Source organism: Fulmarus glacialis, unplaced genomic scaffold, assembly GCF_000690835.1.
Source record: "Fulmarus glacialis isolate BGI_N327 unplaced genomic scaffold, ASM69083v1 scaffold6184, whole genome shotgun sequence".
Lineage (NCBI taxonomy): Eukaryota > Metazoa > Chordata > Aves > Procellariiformes > Procellariidae > Fulmarus > Fulmarus glacialis.
Genome location: NW_009208634.1, coordinates 133343 through 155356, shown reverse-complemented (window position 1 = coordinate 155356; position 22014 = coordinate 133343). Strand labels below are relative to the sequence as shown.

The 22014-nt window shown below is 38.4% G+C and overlaps 1 protein-coding gene across 1 annotated transcript in view; it reads right to left on the bottom strand.

The window, feature by feature from the left end:
* Positions 1–1175: 1175 nt before the first annotated feature.
* PRKCE (protein kinase C, epsilon) overlaps positions 1176–22014 on the bottom strand; it is a 110027-nt gene continuing 89188 nt past the window's right edge. The window contains exons 12-13 of the mRNA XM_009576550.1: positions 20631–20777; positions 1176–1573 (exon numbers count right to left, since the gene is read on the bottom strand). Coding sequence (XP_009574845.1) covers positions 1427–1573; positions 20631–20777 — 294 coding nt within the window. The 3' untranslated portion in view covers positions 1176–1426. The remainder of the gene's footprint in view (positions 1574–20630; positions 20778–22014) is intronic.

The following is a 22014-nucleotide window of genomic DNA, read 5'->3' as shown; positions in this document are numbered from 1 at the left end:
CACCTGTACAAAAGGCAAAAAAGCTTTTTTAGTGCCACTTTGCCAATCACAAGTATATATATTTTTGTGCAGCTGGAAATCCATGTGCAACAATTAAAATGGATTCCAATGACCGCTCACTCAGTCCAGTAAAATATATAATAAAATGACCTCAGCGATACATGTACACAAAAAAAAAAAAAGAAAAAACAAACCACAGGGTACTCCTGGAAATATAAGTACATAACACTGTTAGCGTATCTACAGGAGGTAACTTCACATTAGTAATATTGTCCACATGAGTTACCATTTCAATTCATACACAAAAAAATTCAATTTACAACTTTCAATAATGTCAGTTTGTGAATGTTTGATCTTCATTTTTTTAACACACTTCCACATAATACATGTGTAGCCTTATTTTGTCTTCTAAAAGCAGATTTCTCTTCAGATTTTAAACATAAAAAACAACAAACACAGTAGTATTATGTTTTTGTAAAAGTGTGCAAAAGTAACACACTGCTGAGAAAATAAATATAAATAAGAAATTATTTATCAACTTAGCTACAACAGAAAAGGCAAATTTATAATGTTTATAATCAATTTTTAATGTAAAATTAACTATAAACACTTGCAAGCTTGCCATCATACTAATGGTTCATTTAAATGGATATTAAATTTGGTAACATGGATAGTATACCCAATTGCCTGAAAAACTGTAAAATGCCTATGTATAGCTGTGTTAAAGTACTATAGGCTTTTTATTCTTTAGCCCTTTAATAACTATCCATATAGTATCTATTTCCCGCTTTAAATAAAATTTCAGTTATCTTTGTGGCTCTTCTTATTCCTAAGAGTTTTCCATAAATTGTACGAGGAACTTCATCAAAAGCCTTAATTGATGTGCTTCTTTTTCTGGACAGCTTTATTTTAAGTTTGTACCTCACCACAATAAATTCATAATTGAGGATTACACCTCCACGAAGGCAGACTTCTTTGCTAACCAAAGCGCAACATATTAGTTATTTGTTCCACATCAGGGTGCAGATCTCACCATAACCACCAGTGCAGAAGAAACAGTTCTCACCACCTTAGCTTAAATACATATGACGATTACAGAACGTGATCTGCTAAATTGCTTTTAACAGCACGGCTTCATTTTCCATGGAAAAGATGCAATTTTGTCCTCTGGGGAGTTGCAAATATATGGCAGTGTGTTACATTTACAATTTCTGATACAAAATTATTTTGCATTGCTTTGTGAGACAGAAATTAAGAGTGCTTTCAGGTCAGAAGATTAAAGGAAAAAAACAATAAATATATACTTTAATTGGGGATATGGGCTCAGGGTAAGAAAAGTAGTTCTTGATCTACTGAGTCTCAGTAATTTGTCGATCTTTTCAGAATCACTTCTTGCAGCATCATTCATCTGTCAGCCTAACGTTGTCTATGGCAGTAGCTCTTCTCCAAAATAAGAGAACCCTTTAAATTCTTCTTGATTGATTTGTTTTATAATTGTCTCATCCACTAGTGTTAATACTGGTTCTTCTCGTGTAAAGTCTTGATCAAAGTTATTTACATCCCTTTTGGTTTTCTGAGAAGAAAAATACAAATAAGGTGAATGGTAAAACAGCACAATAAAATGCAAGGTGCTCTCCCTCCTCTCCATCCCCCCCAAAAGGCTGAATTTTCTGGAATGATTGAAATAAAAGAGGAGCTACTCACACAAAGAATAACAGACGTATGAGAGAAGCTACAGGAGCAAGTACTATAAATGAGTTCAGGAGAGGCCACAGAAGCAGTACTATAAATGAGTTCCCAGAGACTCAAGGGTCTCTCACAGGCGAAGGAATAGCAGTATGATGATAAAGCAGGAAGCTAGGATTAGGACTAGTTTAAAAAAGGCTTTGGCATACTAGGTGGTACAGCTGTTTCCTCTTAGGTTTGAACATAATGATATCTCATTTCAGAGGCATAGAGTGAACTGATTTAATTGATTTCCCCACAATATAGCCTGCTGTTTCAACTTCAAGTTAACTGTTTCTTTATATCTGTCTACACTCAGCTTTAAAATCAGATGTAGACCTCGCAACAGGTCTCAGTCTGAAATCCTTGAGCTGCACATTGGCAACTCAGATATCCTAATGCAGCCGAATGTCATTCAGAGCATCACGGCAAAGTGTGAAATTCTGGCTCCAGAGAAATCCACCTCAGAACTCTTCATTATTTCAATGGCATCAGGATTTCCCCATTGAAGCCTAAAGCATCTCACTCTTTTCAGTGAAGTTGGGCCAACAAAGTGCAACTGTACATGTTGTGGTTGGGATAAGATGTATTATCTAGAGACAGCCTTGGGGAGGCCGACTCGTCCTCAGGGCACTCATGACAGTGACTATCTGTGTCCACTTACATGTAAAAAAACTTAAGGCTACAGGGGAAAACATTCCCCACTGTCTTTCCCTTGAGATCTGCACTGTTCATGTTTTCCATGTTAGCAGTGTATTTCAGGCACGTACAGGTTCAGGGAATTGGAACAAGCATTTTCCTTTACACTGTCTCTTTTCTCTTTGTTTCATGAAATCTAATAGTTACCTGAGTGATACTTAATGGAGGCACACCAACACACTGAAAACTAGCTTTGTGTCCATCCTGCACATGTCTGAGATTAAGATGATACCAGAAATAGAATAGCTATTTGACTTGCAAAGTAAAATGATAAAATCATAAAGTGATATATCATAAAGTACATTAATGTATTCCAAATGGGATATATGCCTTCTTTCAATGTAGGTAAATTTTCCTATAAAATATATATAAATGTATTTTCTTCATCAGCTCTACTGAGGCACCAAAACAAATAGTTTTCTTTCTCACAATTGTAAAATGCTCATAGCAACCTTCACCTACATTGTTTGTAAGAACTTTATAGATATAAGGAAAAAAAGGTCTATATAAATGTGACTGTCACTTGTAAACCAAGCATTTTCTAAGTGCAAGCAACCAAAAATCCACATCCTCTATCTACAAAAGTCCATTAAAAGGAAAGGAATATGGACTTAACAAACATACATAGATGTTTATATTGTTTACATTTGTAATATTTACTTCGTACATAAAGACTGGACATAAAGTGTGTGTGACCCATATACTCTGAACTGCATAAGGCGTGAGGGACATGGCTTTGTGCTTTATGTTTTTTCACAGTCATTTGGGCAAATACTGCAAAATAATAATGAAATTCCATACCCATTTTTAAATGCATTACATTGCAACTACGTCTACATTCTTCTTGTTCCCCATATCCTACCATAGTATTTTCACACACTGATACAATGAATTTGCTACAGCAATAGTCACTAAAGCAGAAGGAGGTAAGTGAATATTTGTAGAAAGTAGAATTCAAATTCAGAACTGTTGTTATGTACAAGAGAAACATGACTACATTCACACTTTAACCACCAGCTATCCAGGGCAAGTAAGCTCTGGACTAGCTGAGAACAAATACAATATATATTATTTTCAGGTTTTCGAACTGAACGTATTTGTGAAAAGTGTTATTTCCTTGCTGAAGCTAAAAGAATAAGATGAAAAATTCCTCAAAGCCTATCAGGGGCAATTAATTCTCATCAGCTACTTTTTCCAGAAAACCATCACTAAGATTTGTGAAGGTGTTAGGTGAAAAAGAGTGCATCTGAAAAACTGTCCCAACGCCGGTGTAGACTAAATCCTATCGATTAAAAATAATTGTACTTCCTGTAGAACTTCAAATCCCAAACACTTCTGAAACAACCACCAAAGGTATTTGCTTAGATTTAAAAGCCTAGCATGTCCTAAAATACGCCTTCAAGACCAAAGGAGGCAATAGAAGTTTTTACTTTCTCAGATTTATAAACAAATCCATGTCTTTTTGGCAGCATAGATGTAAATCACCTGATTTATTAACAGGACAAGTATGGAGCAATCTAAGATTGCAAGGATACGCTAGCAAGCCTCTCACTAACCAACTGATGAAGTGAGATTAAATAAATCACAGGGAAAAAAAGTAAGTGGATTAAGCCATACAAGACAAAAGGTAGAATTCATAACAAGCACTTCTTTTCAACAGAAAGATTTATTTGAGAAACCCTCCTTAGCAACTTAGGCACTATCTTCCTGAAGCGATGACTATTTTGCAAGGCCCCATCTGCTAAGACAAAACAGGTCTGGCCACATTTCTGCTACTATTGCTATTTTAATGTACTTGCACCGTGAATACTCAGTAGGCCAACAGCACAAACCAATATATAGTTGCAGCATGAGGGCTCAGGTTGAAGGTATGAAGGGCTGTGGCTGTCTCCTAGCAGAGAAGCTGAGAAAAGAAAGAAGAACTGCAAGGTAAGGAGAGTATATGAAGGAAACAGAGTGCAGCTATAATCCAACTTTGAACATTAAAAAAATTATGAAAAAAATCTTTAGATTGGCTGGCAAATGCATCATTAGAAGTGCAGTAATTAAATGGGTGGGATTCTGTTTATTTAGCCTGCAGCTCCTGAGATTTTGGGATACATTATTTTTAACTTTTCAAACTTTTTTCCAGGTAAGACTTCTCAATTTCAGATGACTGAAGAAACTAGGGTTATTAGGAAAAAAAGAATCCCCAAAACCACAGCTGACCACCCAAACACACAGAAATTCGACTAAGTTTCAGATGCTATTTTTTTTCTCTCTAGACTACCCAAACACCTTGTGTTTAGCATGTGTAACGCTACATGAGAGCGGGGGCACAGCAGCTACCCAAGAGCTTTCAACAATACGTGCCAAATTCCACACTGCACTGAAACTGCTCTACTGGCAGCATGTGGGCTGTCCATCTCTGTCTGACAAAGAACAGCAGCAGTGCCACGGCACTTTTAATGACTAAAAATGACATGACTCCAATTCTAAACCTCATCTGAAAGATGGCTTCTCCACCAGCACGGTATCTCTGATAGTGAGAAGGAATAGTTAGTGACTCACTACCTCTCGTGCAGGAAAGTTATCTTTTATTTTTTCCAGCAGTGTGAATGCAGAGCACTGACCTAGTGTGACCTGCTTATCCTGGGAGACATGGTGGACCTGCTTCATGTGGGTGATACAATCTGCTTAGATGTAACGCTTACACTATGGAAACAGAACCCCTCGAATTAATAAATATTAACATGACCCACTACCCATCAAGGATGACAATTTTTAAGTCAAAGTAATGTTTGATTCTCTTCAAAGATTACCACTTCTGTTTGAAGAGCTAAAGATACTGGAAATTTTAAAAGACTATCTCTTCATAAAACACAATTTAATCAGCTTTCCTAGTTGGCCTATACAACTTTGGACAAAGGAATATTGTTTTATGAATCAAAATGCTTTTTTTCTTAAATCTCTTCACATAATTACTAAAATATTAAAAGAAACTTCATATGCTATTAATAACCACACATTAAATAGTGGTTTTCTGAACTGGGTTTATTTTCACTACCTTTCAATGAAAAACTAATTTTCTACCTGCAGTCTCAAGTTTAAAAAAAACCCCAAAACATGCTTAATAAGCTTTTCAGTGTCAAGGATTACCAACCTGGTCTGTTAATGATTACTAAATGACACTATATGAATTGTAACAGTGAAAAAATAAATCTAAGTTGATGTTCTTATCACTGAAAATACATTAAGAAAGTTAGAACTTGCCATTCCTTCCATTAATCACATGAACTAAATGTGATTAGAGCCTTTGGCATTGAAAAGCTGCAGAAATCCTTGCAAGAAGGCACCTGACAGAGGGTGTTCCAAACCAGGGAACTCAGCAAAGCTTGGGCATCTCATCAGCTGTGTCATGAGGCAAGAGGCTCGGTGGACTGTCTTCTGCCTAACAAGGATTAAATTAATTCTCCAGCTTGGAGGCATTAAGAGGCATCTCTCTCTACTCCATTATTTATTTTCATTTAATTTGCAGAAAATCACCAAAACTCTTTCAAGTCCTTTGCAAGCTTAATGGCTCCACTACATTGGGCTGGAATTGTCCAGCGGGTTCAAAGCCTACTCAGAGAAGGTGAAAGAAAGATGGAGGTGGTGGCTAGAAAACAACACTGTCACAAAAGCCTAGGTTTTCTATTTTAGTCTGATTTTCCTACATATTCACAATATGCTCTTTAAATATAACTGTAGGAATCCTCTTTAAATCAATTAATAGATTTCTGTTTAGATTAGTAGAATGAGGAGCTAATCCAGAACAGACAGCCAATACCAGTGAGGCCAGAAATGATCATTATAACAATGAACCAATACGTTGGAAGAAAAAATTATTGTGCTATGATATTTTTCATTAAGTGGACCTTTTGACACAAAATATATACAAAGCTCATCTGTGATTTTCACAGTCTGAGATACTGTCAGCATGGAAAGGCAGATGCAGATTGGCCTTTCTATATTACTGAATGAAACATCTTTAACTTTACTCCACTGCAATTTTCTGCCAATAGCGGTGCTTGATGCCTCTCTATATATTTTCAAGCCCATAGTGAAATCCTGGAGTTTGACTTTCGTTTGGGGAGTTTCGCCAGAGAAGCCTTCCAGTGCAGCGCCTGGCTATATCAGTAGCACATCAAACACATGACAGGCACATTATATCTGGGCAGGAAGCTGCTGCAGCCTTCAGTGAACAGCTATAGGGCACTGGACAGCAGGGCAGCAGGAACGGGACATGCAGCAAGAGTCGCACCTTCTCATACGTATTACATGGTATCATTTAATCTTATCCAGAATTTTGCTTCAGTAAGAAATAAATGATTCCCGCATTTGACACAGTATCATCAAGAAGAAATTCTTAGATCAGGATAATCAGAATTTGAATATTTTGTATTTACCTCGTCACTGATAAGATTTTCAGATTATTTTGATCAAGAGAAATGGAAACTCAAGACGTCAAACAAACTGGTTTGAAGCTCAAGGTTATGTGGCTAACCTCACATATCACTGTCCTCTCATTCACCTCTCTCTATTATGGTAACAAAAACCGCAGCACAGGCAGAGATCACTTTGCACCAATGGTTGGATCTCTTTTCATAAAGGTGTAGTAGTTTCTAAAAAGTTGAGACCACCTGTAATAAGCGCTCACTTTTGCACATAACTCATTCTATATATACAGATATTTAGTATTAATACTGTTAAAGAAACATGCTGAGAAGCAGATCATTTCAGACCTTTCTTTCTGTTTATCCTGGTGATGCCTCTTCACAGTATTTGCACGCCCTGAGAATCTGTATCAGTATTAGAAGCATTTCCTAGAATGTCTTATTTCAGAAGATATGAAATACATGTTATCAGAGTAACTTTACAAGTTACTAAATTTTTTCAGCATGTTAATTGCTCTATTCACATATGGAAGAGCTACAACAGATCAGACGTGAGCTGCAGTATATTCAACTGAAGGTTATGATGATAAAAAGGATTTTGAATCCAAGCAGTTTTTACAAGTATACCAACATTCATTACTTCCAAGCGGAGAGTAAGATTTTGTGCTCCTAGATTATGCTTTCATTAGATGTAAAGGACACCAAATTAAGAGAAAGAAGTGGGAAAAAACCCACTCAATGAAGATTTTAATAGATAGTGAAACAGTATTTGAAAAGCATGCCAACCTATGTAGTCCACAATTTAATCTGTTATGGAAGTACACAGATATTTAATAAACACCAAGCTAATTCACAGAACTATGAATTTTAAAAGGGATCATTTGTGATCCAGTAAAATGAAACCACCTTTATACTGAAACAGTATGTATCTTTCCTAGGAACGTGAAATGGGTCAAGTAGGAAGGAGGAATAACCTAAACAATTAGGGGGTACAAACATATAGTGACTACATGGCCAGGATGCCAGCCTTAGTATTTCACTTTTACACAGCCTTTCTCCTATCCTATACTCCAAAACCACGACAACAAAACAAATGGCAAGGCAAACAAAACTCTGCAGGTTCACTGACAACTGCCCCGTGTACGCAGTCTGGGCAATGAACCTCACCCAGAAGAAGTCGCTGTAAAACCATTGTCCCCTATGGCCATATTTGGGTATGGTCTTAGCATGAAGGAGTACACAGCACTAAAGCTATATATACCAAACCTGCTTTGTTCATAGCCTGATTGCTAAAGCGCAGCAGTTATCTCTGTGTAAAACATCGATGGAGATAGATTTCACAAGAGCTGCAGGGGAGGTCAGCACTACAGCTTCCCACCTGTGGTTAGTCCTTTAGCCTCAAGATCCATCTTGTCCACCTTATCAGGGCTTGCTTCCATTAGGACTTAATCACGACATAACCCCTGCACTTAAGCTATGCTATGGTAGAATACATGCATTTTTCAGAGTGAAAAAAAATGCAAGGGAAGAGTGCCGACTCTGAATTTCTAAACTGTATTTTTCCCTTATGGTAGGTTTCTTTGAGGGTTTAACTGCAGGGGAAACAATTTTGTATTTCTTCTTGGGGTGGGGAGGAAATACAAGAAGAGAAAGTAATGGAACAATCATACAAAAATACCCTTCATCTGCACAATGCAATTCCTGTTGCAAATTTTATGATCCATTCTGCAGCACAGATTTTGTATGTGTGCCTCTCTAATTCACATTATATTAGCAAGCCTTCATTGATATCCTCAGCTGCTCTAAGGTCATGACCACGAATGTCACCTCCCCTCTTACATCGTGGCACACATCCAAGACTAGTCCCTTTTTGGTTGTGTTCTCCTGAAATTGCATTTTAACCATTGTTGTTACAGCAGAGTTACAGCAGTCAGGGCTGGTGCATCTGCGACATGCTAAACCACCTGCTGGTGAGTCCTCAAATACATGTGTAGAAGCCTTTTTGTCTTCCTGATAACTAGCACTTTAGCACAAAGGACTGGCTATACCCAGAAAATGGAGCTGACTTGCAAAGAAGAGAAAAAAGTGATGCAGGAGAGTTAGCAGGTGTAGGGCACACATCCTGAGAATTCCAGTGGCTTCCAGGAGACATCCCATAAATCACTGAAAAATTACCCATATACAGATAATCTAGCAGTGCACTGAGATATTTGACCAGATTTACCCTGTAAAAGATAATATATTTACTTTGCTTTCCATTCTTTAAGCAATCACAAAGACAAGGAATAAATTAAGGAGAATCTGATGTTAGTAAATAGGTGAATGATGTAATGAAATATTTCAAGACTCAGATCTCTGCCGTGTATCCTGAATAAATACTGACCAACTGACTTTCCAACATTTTATTCTGCCTACAGTCACCTATCCCACTTAATTAAAGTAACACATTATGAAAACACCTCTATGTTATGAAATTATAAATATATAGCAGTATCTTCTGATTCTGAGCCCCTCCTCTATTGAGGAGGCATGGACATGTGCATTGTGACACTGGACGCAAAGAAACACCAGATCATGAAAGGTAATAGCAAGCACGTACAGTTGGGAGCATCACTCCAAAACTCAGCTACACACTAGAACAGTTTGCACTATAGGCCATAGAGCAGGAACGCTACAGAGTTTTTGGCAAGACTGCCTTCTTCAAAACTTTTCGGGGAAACTCATGCTCTCTGATGATGATCTCTAGCTCATTAAGAATAAAGCTTTTAATTTGACATGGATGATGCATATGACAGGCTTTCATACAGAGAAATGATACAGCAGGTCTCACCTTCTACAAACAGAGAAAGCTAAACAATGACGGTTTAATTCTAAGACTACTGAACTGTTAGAGATCATATTCTGAAGTCTAATGACTATTTTTAAGCCTTTGCAAAGACAGATTAAAATAAAGATATATGTCACTTTTTAGAAAGCAGCTGAAGCTGCTGTCTTTTTTTTGAAACTAATGCACATACTCACACAAATTGTAGATTGGGAAAAAAAAAAGGCATTGCACAATTATGCATGAATGCCTACTACTTCTGCATCTCAATATATCTCCTTTCCACCTTTCCTCCAGATACTTGGAACATGGTTTTATTAAAAGAGTGCAGTAAGACACAGCAGAGTTTGTAGTGACGTGGATTTCATTCTTGGTTCTGCTACTGATCTGCTCTGAACTTGAGTAATTTTCTCCTCACTATGCATCTAGTTTTCTTCCTATTTTTGATCTTCACATGGATTGTGATCCCTCTGTCTATCATTATCTATGACCTCTTGATTCTCTCTCACTTATACAGCTTTTTGCACAGCAGGAACCTTGTCTTACTGGGAACTCGAGCTGTTATCATGGACCTGAGGGCACAAATTCAATTTTTCTTTCTTCTTGTTCTTGTCAAATATAAACACAATCCTTCAGAGAGTCATGGGCAGTCATGACCTTCAACTCCTCCTTTTCCATACTCCATAATTAAGCAAAGGGAATCATTCTCCTGTAGGCCCTTTGCGAACATGAATATAGCGTGCAAATCGAGGAACAAGATCTGCGCTTAAGGTTTTTGATAAATATCCAGACTGAGTGTTTCCCTCATCTCACATAATTTAAGCGTATGACTCCTGGAGCGTGCTGTTGAGAGGATCAGTACAAGGTCTGAGCCTCCACAGTAATAAAATCCCTTGTAACGAGACAGCAGCACAACAAGAGGAAAGCAGCAGTTAATGAAGTGCTAGGATTCCGTAGCATTTCAAGATGCCTTCCCTGTCCTGCTACTGAAGATAAGTGCCCACTATCAGCTGCTTCAGGTCACCATCTGCATAGTAGTGCAAATAACAAAGGAATTAAGTTTTGCACTAGTATGCAGAGTCGTGAACACATACATTGACAAATTTTTGCTGCCCATTTTGGATGAACATCCTAGTAAGCCACTGTTGTTAACTTTACACTTGCATTCTCATGGTATACCGCTAATATAAAAGGTTCTGCATGAGAAATAAACCCAAAGCCAAAGCTCCTCTTATACTCTATGTTCACCGGACTCCAGCTGCGAATGGGACTAGTCATGGACTGCCAGCCTTAGACGAGTCTTTGCTTTTTTCTGATAAACTCCTCTCCACAGTCTGATAAATAGCCAGATTTTGCTGCTTCTTAAATCACCTGGTGTTTTGCCACTAGCTTTTAATGCCATGAGAAACAGGCCCAACCCAGGAATATTATTTATTATCTACATCAATATAAAATATTTCTGTTTGAACGCTTAAGAATGTACTGTAAGTAACCATGACAATATGATTTCATTTAATGGGTTAGATTACTTTCTGAAAACAGCACTGGAGATTAAAGCAGCCAAAAAGTGAAACAGAATTTGTCTTATTCCGAGGAAGCTGAAAACGAAAGCAGGAACACTCTGGCTGCTAATCACTCCATCCCAATGGGCACCACTTAAAAATGTATGTTTAACATGATTAAATGAACTTAATTATTCATACTTTAAGTATGAAAAGATTTTAGTGCTATAAGACCAGGACTCAACAAAACCAAACAAATACTGCTGGATCCCCAGTGCAGAATCAAAAGAAGTATAATAAAAGTTGTTTAACTTATAAATATTTGGGAACCTGCAGTGCTGGGAAGTAGCTTTCAAACTTCTGTAATTCTAGTGTTGTGGTAATCACAGCTAAAAACAGCTGCTGCAGGCACTGATGCTGAAGACAATAAGAAAGAAAAAATAAGACTAACGGAATGAGCAAATTCTGGGAAAACAGAACCTTGTTCATCCAAACAAACAACACTGAAATCCCTTAAAAATACCAGCTCACTTACTCTTGATTTCTCTAAGTTGTGATACAAGCTGCACATAGGCTCCTTGAAAGCTATATACTTACACTCTGAGCAAATATAGTGCTTGTACAAAATTCCGAGCTACTTGAAGTGCTTTGGAAACCAAGGTCCTTTACTTTGTTGAGGGAAGAGGCAGAAGTGTCACCGACTTCTCTGCCCCGCACAGCCACACTCTAGACCGATCAGTACGAACAACGTGGCAGTCAGTTATGGTACTGTTGTTCACAACTGTCTACTGCAAGCTAAACCGAGATCATGAACTTCATCGCCTGCCAATAGCCAATGCTTCTCAATAAGCAGCAAACCTGGCTAACACTTGAACCAGTAGCAGAAAAGTGTAACTTTTGGGAACCAGCTGACGTTAAATACTCTAATTCATGATACCTTGTGGCAGGGGCAGCATGGACAAAAAGTGTTGGACTTCAACTGTCATGGCTGTTTGTAATAAAAAGGCTAAGTCCTGAAAGTCCACATCTATTTTTCTTTAGTTTTTACAAAGGATACATGTTAACCGTTCTGACAAATACCGATTCTTCCCTGTTTCTAAACCTTTTTTTGGACACCAGTATTAATCACCACGATGTCACTCTCAGAACAAATCCCACTGTTTTCCTATGCTTGAAATGCCTGCAGCAAGTGGGGAATACATAATGTGCAATGTTTAACAATGGTATATGAGGGTCTGAGGTCTCAAGATCACTACCCAGTGTTTCGTCTAAGCAGTAACACTTCATGCAAAAGCATGCAGTATAGCCCCTTGCGTGCCCATCTGCTAAATGCTCATTGCCATGCACTGATGACTGAATGGAAATATATTATGAAACTGAAGGGACACCTCAAGGTTATTAGGCCTAAAAATGGACCTACCTTGACATTTTCCCCATATTGAAGGCCTTACCTTAAAGAGGGACATTCACACTGAAGCAAACTTGAAAAGAGAGAACATTTATACAAAAAGAAATTTACTTGGCCTGTAATTTCCTAAGTTCCTTTTGGTGTTACTGAATGATACTGCATTTTACAGGGCTTCTTCCCCACAGCGCAAAGGCAAAGTCATAATTCTGCACGTATGACGAAACAATCCACTGTCACAAAAAAATAGAGGCGTGCCAAAAAACCCCACCAAAACAGTATCATGACTTCCCAACACCAGGTTAAAAAACCCTTGTTAAAAAGGAAAAAAAGTCTTTGCCTATTAGCAGTCATGTATGAAAACAAATCTGAGATTATAAAACTTATGTTTCAGGCTAATATACTTGAAAGTTTTCTCCAGAAACGCGGTCCCTCTTTAAGGATTCCAGCCATATTTCACAGTAAGCAGACGGTTGCTGCAGCAATTTAAACACACACCTCTCTAATTGAACACATTTTTGGGAGCCGTTCAGTGAGGCACCTACCCATTAGGCAGGTGCGGCCTCTGCCTGTTTGCCTGTGCAAACAGGCCTGCTGCACACTCCGTAGGTGCTGATTTGTATTTGCTATTTATTACCCAGTTTCCAAACACTGCGGGCATCCGGCTTGTCATAAGTCATCGACAGAGGGCTGCCAAAATTTTGCCAGTTTTTCACTCATTTAGGGGAGGGGGAAAATTCCCAGTGCTCACTGACTCCAGTTGTAACCCACAATCATTGGCTAGGACTAGAATTTCGTATTTGGGAATGATTTTATTTCAAACCTTTGCTGCAGCGCAAAACTGAAAGAGGACACATTGCTGGCATCCTTAAGTCAAGACTTAACAAGGGAGTTTAGGTTCACCAGGAAACTGCATACAGACAATGTGGCTCAGATAGCGATAACTAAGGGGGGAGGGACTTCAATAATGGTTTATGATTATCTTAGTTACCGGAGCTGAGAAAGAGGTGCAAATTACCGTAGGAAATTTGAGACTGAAGATCAAGATGAAATCTGCTAACACTGAGGTCTGGTATAGCATAGAACACTCTTCCAAGGGAAGTGCTACGCGTTCAGTCAATTTAAAACCCAGGCTTATCTTGAGCATTTGGTTTTTAACACTTCTCAGTCGTACTTCTTTGCTGTCTCAGAACTTGGCATTAAGCATTACCACAGAGTGGAAACTGAGGCACGAAAAGGTTAGGTTATGAACTCTGGACCACACCATGAGTTTCTAGAAAATCTGGTAGAAGAACTTCTATATCTTGCAATTCTTGGGTCTCTGGCTTTAGCTGCTAGACCAACTCTCTACCCCTGAGAATTCAGAACTGAAGAAGGAACAAACAAATATTCGGAAAACATTCTCAGTGATGTAACAGTAGGAATGGAAGAGGCTGCAAAACGAAGGGAGTCACATTAGATGAATTAAATGGGCCGGCAGCAGCTGCTGTTGCTCCATACTGCAAGATACAATTCTGCAATAGACTATCTCGTTCATTTTGTTTCTAGTGCTTTTGAAGAAAGTGAGCTTTTAAAATGGAAAACCAAGAAATTATGAATGCCTAGAGAAAATTAAAATAATGTATTGTTCTGTGAAAGCTGCACGTTCACAGTAAATCATCTTAATATGATTATTTTGTTAACTTCATCTCCATAAAGCTACTCTATGAATGGATGGCCACAGGCACTGATAAAGCCATTAGCAATGAAACTTTGGCTTAATTGCTAAAAAGAAATACATATGGTAAACATCTGTTTTACCAGGCTTTGTATTACCCTCTGGCTCAGAGTTCTTCAGCTTTTTCATTCTGAGGACGTCTTAGTCAACGTCTCAAATTTTCCCAGCCCTGACATTTACAGCAGAGTGGATGAAAATGACAAGTTGGTCTGTTTACATGCACATGTTTCAAAGAGCTGACAGTGAGAACTCAGCCTGAAAGGACAGGAGTGTGCCTGTGGTGAGACTGTCCTTGCTGCACAGTGCCCGACAGCTTCCTCCGGTCTTACAACTCCTCGCAGCACACTGAGCCACTGTGACCAACAGCATAATAAATATGAGAATGATTTTATTGTGCTGGTCTAATTCTACAAAAAACCAGGAAGAAATCCTTCAGAGGGATGGAACACCTCTCCTATGAAGACAGGCTGAGAGAGTTGGGGTCGTGCAGCCTGGAGAAGAGAAGGCTCCAGGGAGACCTTTTTGCAGCCTTTCAATATGTAAAGGGGGCTTATAAGAAAGATGGGGACAAACTTTTTAGTAGGGCCTGTTGCGACAGGACAAGGGGGAATGGTTTTAAACTAAAAGAGGGTAGTTTTAGACTAGATATAAGGAAGAAATGTTTTACAATGAGGGTGGTGAAACACTGGAACAGGTTGCCCAGAGTGGTGGTAGATGCCCCATCCCTGGAAACATTCAAGGTCAGGTTGGACGGGGCTCTGAGCAACCTGATCTAGTTGAAGATGTCCTTGCCCATGGCAGAGGGGTCGGACTAGGTGACCTTTAAAGGTCCCTTCCAACCCAAACTATTCTATGATTCTGTAATTCTATGAAATCGATGCTCATATGAGGCTACCACTGACTTCAGCCAAATGAGCCACAAATTTTGGGCAGCGATGTTCCTCCATTCCTGGCAAGTGGGACTGGGATATCATGTATCTTTATGCCACTTGTGCACATCTCTCTGAGCTTCACTGGCTGATGTTAGTGGCATGTCAGTAGGCCACAAGTTCAGTCTGGAAAGCCTGCAGCTGGCCAGCTGTGCTCTCAGAAATGGCACAAGGAATTTCTTGCGGGGGATCTAATAAGATATGGAGAAGATTGAGGAAAAAGCAAAATATGACAAAATATACCTTTGTTTCACTGTTTCAAATATAAGCTTTGCCAGTAAATAACAACTTGGGACAATATAAATTTCATCGACACGCGTTCCAGGTGAAGCGGCAATCTGTCTCAATCACGGTTTTTAATGCGTATCTTATTGTGGGATAGACAGAATCATCCCATCATGTCACTAAGCAAGATCTACCACACTTACCACCATATCAATGACTTTGGTAAGAAATTAACCTACTGCACGCTGGTTTGCATTTGTATTATGGCAAACGCACTTTGAAAACGGAAACAACCAATTCAGCCAAGCCAGGAACATAACCATGGAAACAAAGAAAAATGGAGAGCAGAGAATCATTGAATACTATTTCAAGGCCTTTGTGGTTCTTGGGCAATAAATTATGTTGCAAACCACCAGCCTGGTGTTACGGCTACGGATTACGGAAATTTCATTCTCCAAATGGAATAAAATTCCAGGAAGAATACATGAGACAAAATATCTCAACAGAGGAATAAAGTGCCTCAGAGGGATTTCTGTCTCACAACAGTTGCTCTGGAGAAAAGGTATCTGTCTGCAAGATATCTGTCTGCACTAAAACTGTACTTATTTCTTGTCTATGCAATTACATATTCATGTCTGCATTAAAAGCAGCAGGGAAGAATAACATTATCCAGAAAATTTCAAGACACTGTGAAACTCTAAGAATTAGGTTTTAAGAACAGAGGAAATGATCTTCAAGAAACACTGTCAAGGTCGCTGGAGCTTAGATGTAACAAATATCCTCTTCATAGCTATTCAAAAGTTTGCTTGATTTCTAATGTACATGCCCCAGAGCTATTGCTTTTTCTATAGTAGCTTAACATTTATAATAGCTCTACATGGGAGAAACCCTCTAGTATAGTAAACCATATTATATATGTAAAAATTAATTTTGCCACTGAAAAGCTTCATAATTCTGGATTTATGAAAGGAAGGGCTGGTAGATAATATGCATCACAGGACTGGGGCCCAGTGCATTTTCACTCCCTCATATTCTCTATTCCAAGTAATTAACCTGGAGGAGCAGCCAAAGATCCTTCACAGCAGGTTTCAGGGCCACCAAATCTGCATCCATTGTCTCTACCTTGCACAACCTGGTGTGGCACTCCTGTCACTGCTTAGCAACCTAACCCTCAGCCATTTGTATGAGTGCTCTGCCTAGGGCACTCTTGCAAGCTTTCAGAAAACATAGTCAGTTTTTCAAGGACCCTTTGGTAATTTTCATTCCAAGGCTGAAAACAGGAAAGAAATTTCAGCTTCCAAAACATTATCCGAATAATCAAATCATGTACGAACTAGAAAGACATTAGTGGTATATTTCTGGTATAATAAGGAGTATGTTTGCATACATTCACAGCATGAGTGAGATTTAAAAAAACCCTTCGAAAGTCTGGCTAATAAATAGCCATGCAGCGTTTCTTCCAAGTCCAGTTGAAAAATTCAGACTTAAGGCTGGCAGAGCTGAAGAGACATATATGAACTATGAGAAGCACAGGCCTTACAGTACCATGTAATGTAGCTCTCCAGAAAATCTATTGTGGCAGAGAAAGGATAAAAGGTAACAGAAAAGGAAGACGGCTGTGCTAACCAAGGAACTCATGTCGTTTTGGGATGAGCGGAGTAGTGAGGCAGAACTGAAGCAAGGTTTGTTTCTACGCTAGCACCTCTGTGACCTCCCTTGGCAGATTATTCCATTGTCTGATAGGACCTCAGTGTTTGACCATTTTCCCTAATGACTTTACTTGTTTCATGTTAGCGTTTTTATTGCCCAGAGCTCATCTGAATAGACCCTATGTTTTGGGTTTTTTTGAAAATGTGTATGATACAGTAATTATAAAATTTCCCCCCTTAGTCATCTTAACGGTTGGTCAGAAAATAGATGAATACCTGTGTAAATATATGCATTCTTGCATGAGCCAAATTTTGTATGTGCATGCAAAACTCAATTTGAATGCACAAATGACTGTATATGCATTGTATGCTTCTTCCCCTACACATATGTACACTCACACACCACATGCAAGAATGTCTATTTTCTGACTAATAATCTGGCCTCTCTTCTCATAGCTATTTTCACAGATCTAGGCTCTCCTAAACATAAGATTAAAAATGTATCTTTTTAATCCCCTTTTAACATTAGAAGTCACTTTTACATAATCAACAGCCCTTTATCAATACTGAAGGATGTTAAAAACCAGAAAACATTCCGAACACAGGCATTAGTTATGTTTTTTCCATAGTTATTCCATAGCTATGGAACAGTTACACTTGTTAATCTGAATCAATGAATCTCAATGCTACATCCACAACTGAATTTAGAGAGGAACTCTCTATCTAGATTTTAAAGTAGATTTTATTTCATTAGTGTTCACCTTCTTCCCTCTTTCCTGTATTTTTCAAAGTGAGTGCAATCTCTTCTAGCTTGGCAAGTATCCAAAATCACCTTTTCAGCATTTGAAATTTATTGCCCTAGATTCCTTTACTATTTCTGAAGTTGCATAATTAATAATTAGATTTTATTTGTGTGATTCTTTTCTCCAGCCTAGATATATATCACACTTTACTTTCCAAATAATAAATCGTTCAATTTTAAGAGGACAAGTAAAAATTTTAGTTATGATCTTGCTCAAAGATTTCTACACAACAACAAAATCCAAACAATTGCAAAATTTATGCAGCTGGTACAAAACAGCTGATGGATCATAAACATAGTGTAAATATATAAGGTATGCCCTTTCTAAGTGTAGAAAAGTTATCAGTAAAAGTTGATAGGACCAGGTCACTGGGGAAGATATCTTAGAGAGAGCAGACTGAGAACATGAAAATAATAGGGATGCCTGTTACACAGACTACATGTTAGCTGAATTCACCACCATAAAAAAAAGAGTTCAGAAAAAACCCAAGCATACAGAACTACTAGACTGCAGGAATCAAATTTGGTAGAATAAAGAAAGTTGGCATATAAAATATGGAAGTAGTATGAAAATCCGACATTATAGAAGCAGCCTGAAGAAAAATGAGAAAAGGTGTAAATAAAAGACAGATAAAATCACCCTGACAATTACTAAAGAGCAAGCAGCTGTCTTGAAAATTATATAAAGGACTATTCTGAAATAATCTGAAATCACTACTAAAACTGAAATATCCAACTAAAATACCATTAAAGGAAGCAGAAAAGGAACAAAACAACACGAATGAATAAAATAGGAATGTCTTTACAATATAACAGCAGTGAAATAATTACCAGAAAGAGAAAGAAGCTGCACTGAGAAGGCAGAAGGTATTTATAACAGCAATGAATAAAAAAGTCTGACACACTAAATCCCTCCTGACTTTTAAGGAGGACTCAGGAATACTTACAAAAATAACAAAGGCCTCGTAAAAATACCTATTGTCAAAGTGACTGTGCATCTTGATCATGAAAGGAAAACAACCAATAAACAGACTAGATGTGAGGAATCTGAGACTTGCTAGACGCAGGCCTAAAGTAAAAATTATTTTGGAATTGTGCATCCTGATTTGATAACTGTATTACCAAAACGTTGATGAATACTGAGCAAAACAACAAAAATCACTGTGAGATGAAAGGCCAAATTCTTGTGAAAATGGGAAAAGAGCTACACACATGCAACTCAGCCAAACGCCGACTAAGGCTGTCTGCAACTATCTGAGGGCTGTGGAACCTGACTGGAAAGCAGTTAGTTACAGTATTAAATAGGCGTCAGGTAGATACTAATAGGGTTAATTTGGGGTTTACACTTCCTGCATCAGTGCAGAGATTTGTAAGTCAGCTCAGGCCCTAGGTGCAACCTGGCCACACCTCCAGAGCAGAGCTGGGCAGCAGGGTAAGGGAGCCAGCATGCCCAGCTGGCTGGACCCTTTCCAGGAGAGGGGCTGGCTCAGGCACCCCTCTGCCTGTAGCTAACGCGTTACAAGGCTTCCATCCTCCAAGAAATATATTAAGAAAAACTTCCCCATATGGTAACACTATATCTTACTATTACTCCTAGAAAGACATTCACAAGGGCTAACTTTCACTCACAGTTGTCAATCCCTTTGGGCTCTTTCTGCATAGCTACAGAGAGAGGGAGAGACTTCTCCAAGAGTGGACTCAGATGAGCTACCTCAGGCTCCTGTTCTGGATGGGCAGCTCCGCTTTCACTGCCTACACAAGGAACTTGGGGAAATGCATCTCACTGGACTAAAAGTAAATGCATTAAATGCAACAGACAGCAATTCTGCAATGACAGAGGGGACTTTTTCACCTCTAAATTTAAGTTAGGATTCAGTGTTGAGCCCAAAGTTTTCTTTCGTTTTTTTTAATACACCTTTGTAAACTATCTAAAGAAAGAAACAAACAAGTACCTTGATCATATTTACAGCCAAATCAAACACCGTAACTAGGAATGTGCAAAGTCAAAAGATGCAAATCAATCTCAAAGGATTTATCATAAAATTATTCTCTTGTACTGTTCAAGCACAAAATTTACTGCACACATTCTCAGCTGAAAAGCTGACATTTGGTGAACTCTAAATATTTTCATCCAGAGGAAGACAAGAATAAGTAAAGTATTTTTGCTTGGCTTTTGTAGTTTCTGCATGTGGGGCTGCTACATATTTTTGTTACCTTAAAATAGAAATACTTGATAACTACCTAGGAAAATTTAAGTATATCAATTTATCTAATCATGATGTGTATTTCTTTCCCCCAGGAAGCTGTTTCTTCAAGTATCTTCAGTTGAAATATTACTAATCAGAAATCCTTTCCTCTGTCTTTCACTACAAAATCCAGTGGCTATCGGCAATGCAGGACTGTAGCAGAGTTCACACAGAAAGTACAGACAGTATATACCCAAGTGAAATAATCTCTTCTGATCAAGGTATCTTTAGGAACACAGGAGAATAATTAAAACAGGGCCTCAAACCCTCTCCTGGTTTATGTGACTGAACACGAGTATCTTCCTGTGCCTTAAATCTATTCCTGACACTTACCTTCACAGAAACAATGACAAGGCAGTCTTTTCAGGGCGGTTTTTATGTTACTATTTCAACCCCCAAATGTTGCATCGAGTAATCTCACGTCTCAGAAAAGCCAACAACTAGAATTGTCAAACCAAGTTTCCTCTGAATGTTATGCAAAGTGCTACTTACAATCCGAGGTTTGAAGGGTGGCTTGATTTTCCTTTGTTCTAGAAGAACCCAGTCAATTTCCTTGAAAAACGGATGCTGCTTAATCGCGTCTTCCCCGTTTTGTGACGCCACACAGCCAAGTCGCTTATTTGGGTTTTTTGTCATGAACTACAGGGTGGGGGAGGGAGAGAAGGAAAAAATTAAAACATGAATGGCAATGGCTGGAAACCATTTGCGGTTCAATTATGCATTCCAATTCCTAATGCCTAGTTTCTAGAGACAGTCCCCTTTCAGCTTATTTTTTCTGTAAGAGCGACAAGGATGCCCTTCCAAATTTCAGAGGTTCCAGCCAAACTAGAAGATTCAGAGACTCCGACGTGTAAGTTTCCTGCAGGAAGCTCTTTCAACTGCCGAGACCTCCTAATTTCATCTGGCTGGGAGCGCTACAGGAACAGATTCCCTTTCAGCATTTCTAGTTCCAGCTTTGGCCAAAAATACTAAAGAAAAGAAAGAAAATATTAAACCCTCCAGAGACACTTCCAAATAGATGGTCAGTATAGCGCTTATTTTATCTTATTTGCTCTATCTTAACTATTAATTTGGCGGATAGGGGCTACATATTATGCTTACTGTTGTTTATTTTCTTTTGGCAGGTACATTGCATAATCATACACTCCATTCAAGCAAACACATGAAAAACCTCCTTACTCATTTCTAGGATTTTATTCTAAGTAAGAACAGCACCTGCAGCTATGTGAATTATACGCGTTCTGTCCATACGTTTCAGGAAATACTACATGGAGTGATCAGTACCAGCAGAAAGCTTCCCTTGAGAAACTCCATGACATAACTTGCACCTTCCCTTTCATCTTTAGTACACCATTCGTGGCAGCAACTGGAACTAACTGGTCTCCTCCGGTGTGGTAATTTCTAAACTTCTTGCTTTTAAACTCTTACTATTCCTTTCAACAAAAAGCTGTACAACCAGTGTAAGACATTGATATCAAATGATGGCAGCTGATAATATTTTTCCTGACTTTGCTCTGTTATTTCTTCCGTCTTTTATTAGCAATCACTCTACTTATTTCCTAATGCATGTGGACACAGAATCCTTGCAATTCAAGTAGCAACGAATGCTGTTCTTATACATGCACACACACTCATATTATAGAATTATCCCAAGCTTTGCTACAACTTCATATTCAGCCATTATTATAACATTCTTTAAATTTTTAAAAAAGTGTACAAACAAAACAAAACTTGATAACTGTACAGTACCTTTTTAACCTAGGTACCACATTATACTATACCTCTGTAGAAAAAAAAACATTAAAAAAAAAAAATCACTGTAATGCATACCCTTGCTTTAGTACTCCAGTTATTAGATAAGTAGCTACTGAAGCCC